This window comes from Gopherus flavomarginatus, chromosome 25 (genome assembly GCF_025201925.1).
Source record: "Gopherus flavomarginatus isolate rGopFla2 chromosome 25, rGopFla2.mat.asm, whole genome shotgun sequence".
In the NCBI taxonomy this organism is placed as follows: domain Eukaryota; kingdom Metazoa; phylum Chordata; order Testudines; family Testudinidae; genus Gopherus; species Gopherus flavomarginatus.
The window spans coordinates 5,746,097-5,756,863 of NC_066641.1; the positions used below are offsets into that span (position 1 = coordinate 5,746,097).

The window sequence follows — 10,767 nt, forward strand, 5'->3', positions numbered from 1 at the left end:
CTGATCTCACGTACAGCTCGGGTGAATCCAGAGTGGAGTTCCTTCAGTTTTATACCAGGGCAGCAGATCCTAATTTCACCCGACTCCACATTAACCAAGATCGCATCCCTGCCACAAAAGGGAGAAAGTAACCAGCATATTTGCAGGCATCGTTTTCATCCTACACCCATACTTGGAGAAATCATTCCACCATAGCCGAAAGGTCAGGAGTCCTCCTTTTTGTCATCTCTTGCCTTTCACTCACATCTCCGGGTTTTGACAGCTGTACAAGAATCACAGACGACGCAGATTTCAATCCGAATCTGCTTTGCAAGCTGCCTTTGCTGAACCTCTATGCTTCAGTGCTTGGCAGCAATTTAGCAAGCCCTGAACATACAGTCCCCAGTTCATTTATGAGCTAAGGGGACCCGAGAGTGGTATTTTGAATTTCAATTGCATTTTTTTCAAAATGTGAGTTCAGCTGCAAAGTAAGAGGAGGGTATTTAGCCTTCTGGAGCTGTCATTGAAAAACACATTCTCACACAGAAAAAATGAAGACAACAGCAAAATCATTCGAAACAGGCTTTTGTTTTTTTCAACTTTCATTGGTTTTCAAAACTACAAAACAAAAAAAAAACTCAAGGATTTAACAATGTTGCATTTGAAAAAGGTCCAAAAACAAAGCCATGTTTTTGTTTTCTTTTCTTTTCCCTTTTCTTCCTTCAATATAGTGTAAATAAATAAGTAAATATAATTAAATAAAAGAAACTCCCAGTTCATGGACGAGGAGATCTCAGGCATTTAAAAACAAACACCAAAAAGAACGTGCTTTTCCAGTTACAAAACTCTTGATTTACAAAAGGATCCATGCTTGAGGTCCGAAAAAGAAACAGACAGGCACATTCATTAGCATGCAGTCTTGGCTTTAAGACCCAAAGAGCCACCCCACTTTCCCTACCCCCACAAACATTTCATTGAATTGGCCTGCACACCACATTTCACTTTTTTTGTTTTGATTTTTTTTTAAAAAAGCCTTAAGAAACAGGTAACAGTATCCAAGGTAACAGCCAAAAAGATTCCAAAACTTCACTTTTCTTTTTGCAGCTTTTCATGCAAAACGTAAAACATTTCTGCATGCAACACTAGGATGACAATTGTATTTTTGTGCTTCACACAGAGCCGGAAAGATGCCTCCGTCCCTTTCGCCAGCACGTATTTCATTCAGCACAGAAGGGTTGATTTACCCTGTACACCAGCACGTTGCAGTAAGTCCGGATTCCACACCCGGCCCCCCTATGTGCATGGGATTGCACCTCTCGACCGGAATGCCATACCGTTCGCTTGCCTACAGACTCCCGGTATCCTCTCAATACAGCCCCATGATGGCAGATCCCACGTCCTTCGACGGTCTGCGGTCCTTGACCAAAAAGTTAATCATGCTCTCCGACTTGATGAGCAAGTTGCAGCCCAAAAAGAAGATCCCAAACACCACAGTCAAGGAGAGGATGCAGAGCACAGCAATCTGGACCACCCGCGTAATGTAGAGACTCCTCTCGTCGGGCAGCAGGATGGACGACCCACCATCGCTGGCCATCACTGAGCTGGTGCCATTGCAACAACCCATCAAAGTGCCCAGGTCCTGGGTCCTGTTGGAATAAACTCCTTGCTCCATGACAGTCTGGTTGAAAAAGGTCCCATTCATTTCGCTGTTGTAATCCAGAATCTCCACCCAAGGAGAGAGAGAAAAGCCACTCCTGGTTAGGAACCAAGACAGGGGCTCAGGTAGGTCCGTCAGTACCTCACTCTCCTCACCGCGAAGCGTCAGGTACTGGAGAAACTTCCTCAAGGCAGCAAGCAACTAGGCAGGCAGTTTGTGTAGCTAAGAGATGTCTCACTCACTGATTCCTCTGTGCAAGGGTGTTATAAACCTGAGCCCCCAAACAGAGCCGAGAGAGAAGGCAAGAGGTGTACAGGGAGGGGAAATCTACAAGCAAAGAAGCAGGAGATTGCAATTTACCCCGTCCTCAGCACCCCTCAAATCCCTAACCTCCCCCAGTGCTCTAGGAAAGAGAAGCAGAGCTGCACGTTCCCAGTCGTGAAATTAACACAGAAAGAAGAGGCTGAATCCTGCAGGCTGGGAACTGAACAAATGCAAGTTCCAATCGGAAGTCTGTGCGGTGTTAAAAAATCATCACTCGTCAACTCCCCCATCTCTGGTCCCCCAGGACCGCCTCCCTCCCACTCACTGCTGCCCCAACCTACTTCTGACACCCCGCCTGCAGATCAGTGATGCCCCCCACCCACTCCTAGCCCCCACCATGCCAGCTCATTGCTAACCTCCCCAACTCCTGACTGCCCAGACCGGGCTGGCCTCCGCCTGATCCTGACACACACGCCTATTGCTGGGTACGGCTGTCTCCAACCCATCCCTACACAAGGCTCTCCCCACTCCTGACCCCCATCCCCACTCGCTGCTGCCCACTCATTCACTCCGGATTCCCCCCAGGTCAGTGCTGCCCCCTCACATCCCTCCCCCGCCGGTTCAGTGCCATCCCACCCATTTCTGAACCCTCAGCCCATGGGCTGTGCCTCCCATGTCTCCCCCACTGGGTCTCCCATGCTTTGAAAAACAACCTGCAGGGAATGTTAAGGCTGTAAAGCTGAGTGCTCAGAAGTTAGGAGGGGCACAATGAAGGTTGCTTCGCCCCGTCATGCACATACCCTTAGCTCTGTCCCCTTGGGCATGTACATTACCAGCCTTAACCGCATGCCCACTTGCTACTTTGTTCCCAGGAGCCTCGCCCCATCCAGTTCCCAGGATGGACTGGGGAGACAGGGAGCCGAGACCAGCAGGGGCTGGGGAAAGCAGAAGGCAGAGGGAAGAAATAGGCTGACCAGGGGATGGAGGAGAGCAGATGGCGTTCTGAAGCGGTGGGGAATGAAAGAAGAATTAGCAGGTGAGTCCTAGCAATGCCAAGACCCCTTCCCTCACTCCCCTGGCTAGGAAAGCAGCTTCGAAGTGGGGGATAGCTACCCCCTATCTCCAGACCCCATCCCCATGAGGTCCCCCCACAAAATAGTCCTGCCATGAGCCAAGGAGACTCCTGCTCTGGTCTGTTATTTTGGAAGGATGCATTGGCTCACTGACTGGACTCTGCTGCTCCATCATTCTTGTGAGGGGCCTCCTAGGTCTGACCTGCCCCAGGAGAGGCCAAGTGGCTGGGACAGACCAGCTGTGGACCAGGGTTCAGAGCGTGCTCCCCACCCCCCAAAATCCACGTAGGGACCAAACCCAGAGGCAGCTGATGTGGATGCTGGGGGCAGAGGTGAGAGCCGGGCCAGCCATTGTCTGTGGCCTGATTTTATTATAACCTTCCTAGGGCTGGCGTGTCACGTTCATCCTCTGGGGAGGGGGGAATCGGCGGGTTGGTTACTAGTCACTCTATAAGATCAATCCCCCAGCAGACAGACCCACCAGCACAGGGTTAATCTCCACAGTCTGGGCTTTGCGTCCTACAGCCCTTTGATATTCCATCCCAGCTTTCCGCTGAGCCTTGGGAATTCCTTTACAGAGATGGCTCACGCCTCTCAGGACCTGAGCTATTAGATATGAAACCAAGGGGGTATTTACACTGTAAAACAAGACCCGCGGGAGTGAGTCTCAGAACCTGGGTCAACTAGGTTCACTCAGGCTTGTGCTACTGGGCTAGAAACAGTGGTGTAGACATACGTTACCCTTCGGGGACCCTCCCACCAAGCTGGGTTTCAGAGCCCGGGCTCTAGCCCAAGCCGGAACTTCTACACTGCTATTTTCAGCCCCACAGAACAGGCCCTGCGAGTTCAAGTCTGAGACTCGCTGGCGCGGTTTTGGTTTTGCAGTGTAGACGTACCCTAAGGCACAGAGCAGTTTAAGGCCAAAATACGGCCACTGATTTGGGATGTCTTTGTTTTTTAGGTACCCGACTTGGGCCACCTTGGGGTCCCCATCCAGGCACCCAAAAATGGAGAGACTCACCCCCAAATCACTGCCCACTTTGGGAAATTTCAGCCTAAACAACAGGCTCCCGGGCCACGCTGTGAGTAGAATGGAAACCAGGGGCTCCGTTCCCCTCTTCCCTGCACCCGGTGCTATCATTTACACCAGCACAAGGTGCTACCCAATCAGACTGAGAGCGTTCAGCGCGGGTGCCAATGATTACGCAAGGTGCAGGACGACTGAGAAGCCTGAGATTCCTGGCTCCCTAACCACTGCACTGACCCGGAAAAGCACACTTCCCCCTGGACTAAGGACTAGAACCCAGGACTCCCCATTGTCAGATCTCTTTCTACCAATCCGGCAACACTTCCTGTTCGCAGGTGGCTCCCCCACGCTGTCTGATCTCAGCTGCCCGATTAGCATTAGCCTATTAGCTAGCGGTGAACATGCTGGCACCATATAAGGGGAGAATCCTTCCAGAGCTGTGGCTGGCTGGCTTTGTCCTGTTTTCTTTTTTATTTGCTCGGGGTTGGCAGAGAAGCCTCTCTCCTCCTTGTTGCTATAATTATTGGCTGATTCTGCCGTGTGCGGATTGCAGAAGGCTATTGGAGCTGTGGGCTTTAGAATAGGTTTAAATGGAGATTAAGAGCAGGAGGGGTTGTTGAGAGGGGGCTGAAGATCAATGGCTGAAGGAGGGTGAACAGTAACTTTGCAGCAAGGTGGGACAAGACTAAGGGGGGACGTTTCCTTTCCTTTTAATGGTGACTTGTGACCCGCAAAGGTATGGGACTCGTGCCCATTTTTGCCTCCTGGTGGCAGATAGAGAAGGCCTGAAAGTTTTAAAAAGCGTATTTTAGAATTGTTTGTTTTAAGCTGGAGAGATAGCTCAGTGGTTTGAGCAGTGGCCTGCTTAAACCCAGGGTTGTGAGTTCAGTCCTTGAGGGGACCATTTGGGGATTTAGTTGAGGATTGGTCCTGCTTTGAGCAGGTGGTTGGATTAGATGATCTCCTGAGGTCCCTTCCAACCCTAATAATCTATGATTGAACATTCACTCTTCAGACCTTTACCTGAAGACCTGCCTGCTGGGGAATGGGTAGGGGTCTGACCAGCCCCAGCAAAGACCTGATTTTTCCTTTCGCTGACCATCCCAAAGCAAACCAACCCATGCTTTGGAGTTGGATGTTCAACCCTAGCCCACAAACTTTCATGTTGTTTGCAGGGGGGTTCGCTTTTAAATGACGGGGGGGTAAATTTCTAAATGAAAAGTTGTTTTGATGTGAAAATGCAGAAACAAAACATTTTGATTTTTTCTGATTTTTTTTAAGTGTTTTTTTTTCTGTTGAAACAATTTAGCAAATTCAACACACATTCACAGCACGTTTCGGTCAACCCGGGTTTGCGTTTTTCAGCAAAGAAACGGTTCAGATGAAGAGTGGCACCCAGCTCTAATTAGGATATCACACGCACGCAGGGAAGTTAAAAAGCCGGCTTCCTTTCCAGGGTTTATGCACATGTTTGCATTTACATGGGAGCAAAGGCCCATCCACTTAACTGGGGCTACTCACAGCCATACTGAATGCAGATGCCTAAGTCTTTGCAAGATTCAGGCCTTTTATTCCAACTCTTCGGGAGGGAAGTATGTTGGGGAAATAACAAACTTTGAAAGCTCCTGCTATGCATCTCTGAGTCTTCCAAGGAGATCTCCAATCAAAGCAGGAAAGGCCAGTCTTGGCCTTCCAGACAGAAATAAAATCTTTTAAAAATCCCAGCCTTCCCCCATCCATCGCTAGGCCTTCCCCCATCCATCGTTAAGAAGCAAAATAGAGGCACAAACCCTTTTGGCAGGTCACCTTTAAAGTGCCTAAGGAGGGAGTGTTTTTAAAGTTCACGGCAAAGTGGTTAATCTCAGAGCCTGGTGAGCAATGCAGAGCGAGAACCTTTTGGGGGGATTTTTTTATAGGTTGATGTTAAGCTAAGAAATGCTTCCTGTGCTGGTACCCTTCCACCTTTCCTTTTTAAAATAAAATAAAATCAAATAGAGGCCCTAAGGAAGCAGGAGCTTCAGCCTCTGAAAGTTAAATCCAAAGTTTTCTTGATTGCGTCCAATCCGATGACAGGAGTTTGCAAGCCTGGGATTGTTACCATGGTGCAAAACATCCCAGCCATGGATCAAGACCCTATAGTGTTGGGAGCTGCACAAACACAGAACAAAAAGACAGTCTCTGCCCCAAAGGGCTGACAGTTTCAGTAATCAAATTAAGGAAAGGGCACTGGCTTAAGAGTCAAGAGACCTGGGTTCTGGTCCTGGCTCTGCCACTGACCTGCAGCATGGCCTTGGGCAAGTCACTTCACTGCCCCGTACCTCAGTTTCCCCACCTCTTGTCTATTTCGATTGGAAGCTGTCTGAGGCAGGAGCCGTCTCTCATTACTTGTTGGTACAGTGCCTGGCTTCTGGAGCCGATGCCTGTGTTGCAACCACTAGGTCATATTTCTTCCCAGAAGGGGAGGTCGTGACAGCTGTTCCTGCTCATCTCTGCAACCCACCTGTGATGGGGCATCAACTGCTGGTGCAACGGGGCTAAGAAGAGCAAACTTCAGACAGACGAGGTACATCCCAACTGGCGCACAACAACCATAGGGTGGTTGGGGTCTGCCCCTTATTGCCAGCCTAGTGCTGGAGCAACGACCCCTGAGCCCAGCCAGAGCCATGCATCGGATGGCAGAGAACCAACCCCCTCAATATACCTGCACTCAACCAGACACCCTGGGCAGCCCAGAGCTGAGACCCCTTAGCAAAGCCCACCTCAACCCACAGAATTCAGAGGCTCCCAGGGCCCGACTACACTGGGGGGTAAGTCCCAGGCGTGGAAGGAGCTGTCTCTGCAGGATCAGACAGTGCAGCAGGAGCGCTCTCTAACCCTCCTTTCCTTTCACTCCCAATTTAAGAAGCTTTTGCCCCCTCTAGTGGCTGCAGCCTGACAGCAGCCGTCGTTGTGTCTCTGCTCAGCTTTGGGGGGTACCAGGTCTGGCCAGATGCTTTGTAGGCAGGGCAGCCCAGAGGATTCAGGGGGCCTGAGGCAAAGCACGGAAGCAGCGGCGGTCCGGGTCTTTGGTGGCATTTCGGCAGCGGGGGGCCCTTCAGTCGCTCCATGTCTTCAGCAGCACTGAAGGGCCCCCCGCCGCCGAAATGCCGCCAAAGACCTGGAGCGACTGAAGGGCCCCCTGCTGCCGAAATGCCGCCGAAGACCTGGAGAGACTGAAGGGCCCCCCGCCGTCAAAATGCTGCCGAAGACCTGGACCACCACCGGGCCAGGGCTCACGGGGCCCCTGCGAGGCCTGGGGAAAATTGCCGCACTTGCATCCTCTCTAGGCAGCCCTGTTTGTAGGACAGGGGTGACCTGGTGCTGTGGGGTTGGAATCTTATGTCTGAATGGGACAGAGGGGAAGAGACGGCTCCAAGTCCCACACAGCTCCTGAGAGCAGGCCTCATGTCAACCTTGAGTTATCTCTTCTAGGTGTGCGCTAGGGCACAGGGGGGTGCCGGAGGCTGTGCAGCAGGGGGTCCGGGAAGGGTGAGGTAAACGCAGAGGGAGGCCAGTCTGGATGTTCAAGGCACACTCTGCACACGTCCCCGTAACACCACCAAATGAATAACTCTGCATAAGGAGAGGAAGTGCCGAGCAATCCACTGCACGGTGGCCCCTGCCAACCTTAAACCCCAAGCCCTCTATGAAAGCCTTCCTGACGGATGGCAGAGCGCAGTGCAAAGTCCTCGTGTAGCCAGCTGGTGAGTGTGTGTCACCGCGCCCCCTCTGGGCTGAGTCACGGGAGTTGGGAGGAGGTGGGGGTTGGCTTGGCTTTTTAGCTGAATTTTGACCTATGTGTCTTTTTAGCTCTGGAGGTCCCCAGTTCAGTCCCTGGGGTCCCTGCCAAGAGGGCAGTTGTCAGATGTGCAGAGCTGCTGGATCCCAAAGCCACACGGCCTTGTAAACTGCTCCAGGGCAGGTTTCAGGAAGGGAAGTGGAGCGTGACCCAATCAGGAAGAGGAGAGGGATGAGGCATTTCTAGAACAAACAACAGGAAGATCCAAAACACGAGCAGGGCCGGCTCCAGCTTTTTTGCTACCCCAAGCGGCGAAGGAAAAAAAACGATTGAGCTGCCGCCGAAGTGCTGCCAAAGAGGAAGAGAGGGAGTGAAGGACCCGCCACCACTGCTGCCGAATTGCCACCGAAGACCCAGACGTGCCGCCCCAATCACGGACGGTGCACTGCCCCTTCTGTTGGCCGCCCCAGGCACCTGCTTCCTTCACTGGTGGCTGGAGCCGGCCCTGAACACGAGTCCTCATAGTACTGGGGGACTTTAACTACCCAGGCATCTGATGGAAAAGTTCTACGGCAAAACGGAATACCCAGTAAGCTCTTGGAATGTCCCAGGAACAGCTTTTCGTATCAGAAAATGGAGGAAGTCACCAGGAGGGCGGCCATTTTAGACTTGGTTCTGACCAGCTGGAGGAATCGGTAGTGACTCTGCAAAAAGAACAGGGGCACTTGTGGCACCTTAGACAATTTGGGCGAAAGTCATCATGAGAGATTTCATGATCCTACGGAAAGGAAGGTGGGAAAGAAGCAGACTAAGGCCAAAGGGTTTCCAACAAAACAGATGTTTGCAAGCGCTGAGAACTTGCAGGGAAAGTCCCACAGGAAGGAAATTTAAGCGAAAAAAGTAGTTCGGGAGAGCTGGCAGCTTGTCAAGCAGACAATATAAAGGCACAAGTGCAAACTATCCCCAAGCAAAGAAAGAATATGAAGCGGCCAGTATAGGTCTATCCGCAGTTCTTTAAGGACCTGAAAATCAGAAAGGAATCCTACCAAAAGTGGAAACATGGACAAATTGCTAAGGAGGAGCACAGAAGTCCCGCAGAAGCACGCAGGGACAAACTCACAAAGCTAATGCACAAAATGAGTTACACTAGCAAGGGACATAAGAGCAATAAGAAGAGGTTCTATTTGCATTAGCATTAGCAGCCAGAGGAAGACAAAGGAAAGTGCAGATCCTCTACTTAATTAGGAAAGAGAGCTGGTAACTGGTGACATCAAGAAGGCTGAGGGCTTTAATGCCTATTTTGCTTCGGTCTTCACTAAAAAGGTTAATGGTGACCAGATAGTCAACAAAATGAATATTAACAGCAAGGGGGAAGGAACGCAAAACAGGTAAAGAACCGGCTAAAGAATATTTAGAGGTATTGAAGTCAGCAGGGACTGATGAAATTCACCTTAAGTACATAAGGAACTAGCTAAAGCAATATCGGACCCGTTAGCAATTATCTTCAAGAACTCCTGGAGGATGGGTGAGGTCCTAGAGGACTGGAGAAGGGCAAATCTAGGAGCTGTCTTTAAAAGAGGGGACAAAGAAGACCCAAAGAATTATAGAGCAGTCAGCCTGACTTTGATACCTGGAAAGATACTAGAACAAATTATTAAACAATTTGTGAGCATCTAAAAGATAATAAGATTATAATAGTGAAGAACAAACCATGCCAAACCAACCTAATTTCCTCCTTTGACAGGTTTCTAGCCTGGCAGATGGGGGGAAGCAGTAGACGTGATATATCTTGATTTTAAGAAGGCTTTTGACACAGTTCCACACGGCATTCTCGTAAACAAATTATGGAAATGGAATCTAGATTAATTACTATGAGGTGGGTGCACAACTGGTTGAAGGACTGTACTCAGAGACTAGTGATCAATGTTTTGCTGTTTGACTGGGAAGTGGATCTAGTGGGGCCCCACAGAGGTCAGTCCTGGGTCCAGTGCTATTCAGTATTTTCATTTAATGATTTGGATGATGGAGCGGAGAGCACGCCAGTCAAATTTGCAGATGATGCCAAGCTGGGAGGGAGTTGCAAGACTTTGGAGGACAGGCTTAGAATTCAAAACAACTGTGACAAATCGGAGAACTGGTCTGAATTCAACAAGATGAAATTCAGTAACAAGAGCAAAGTTCTTCACTTAGGAAGGAAAAATCAAATGGACAGCTACGAAATGGGTAACCAGTGGCTGGTCCTGCTGAAAAGGATCTGGGGGCTATAGTAGATCACAGACTGAACATGAATCAACAGTGTGATACATTGCAAAAAAAACTAAGATCATTCTGGGCTGTATTAACAGGAGTGTCATATGTAAGACACAGAAGGTCATTGTCCTGCTGTGTTCGGCACTGATGAGGCCTCAGCTGTGAAGTGCTGCATCCAGTGGTGGGTGCCACTGTCATAAACAGATAGCTAAGGGTTAACGTCTCTTGCACCTGGAAAGAAGTAATCTGAAACACCTGACCAGAGGACCAATCAGGAAACCAGACTTTTTCAGGTCTGGGTGGAGGGAAGTTTGTGTGTGAGTCCTTTGTTCTTTGTCTTCTGTCTGTCTCTTTCTCAGCTATGGGATGATTTCTGTTTCCTGCTTTCTAATCTTCTGTTTCCAAGTTGTGAGTACAGAGATCATAATACAATAGGGTTTATTGTTTTTTTCTTTTGTATTTACATGGTATAGTTGCTGGAATGTTTTGAATTGTATTCTTTTTGAATAAGGCTGTTTATTCATATTTCTTTTAAGCAAATGACCCTGTATTTGTCACCTTAATACAGAGAGACCATTTTTTATGTATTTTTCTTTCTTTTTACATAAAGCTTTCTTTTTAAGACCTGTTGGAGTTTTTCTTTAGGGGGGAACTCCAGGGAATTGAGTCTATGCTCACCAGGGAATTGGTGGGAGGAAGAAGTTAGGGGGAAATCTGTGTGTGTTAGATTTACTAGCCT

At 49.4% G+C, this 10,767-nt stretch overlaps 1 protein-coding gene across 1 annotated transcript; it reads right to left on the reverse strand.

The window, feature by feature from the left end:
• Nucleotides 1-547: 547 nt before the first annotated feature.
• Nucleotides 548-2,156, reverse strand: RPRML (reprimo like). Its single transcript, XM_050935012.1, has one exon. The coding sequence runs from the start codon at nucleotides 1,679-1,681 to the stop codon at nucleotides 1,346-1,348; it is 336 nt and encodes a 111-aa protein (XP_050790969.1). The 5' UTR covers nucleotides 1,682-2,156; the 3' UTR covers nucleotides 548-1,345.
• Nucleotides 2,157-10,767: the final 8,611 nt, after the last annotated feature.

Excerpts from the sequence above, each read along its gene's own strand:
- RPRML (XM_050935012.1), bottom strand. The coding sequence starts at position 1,681 with ATGAATGGGACCTTTTTCAACCAGACTGTCATGGAGCAAGGAGTTTAT.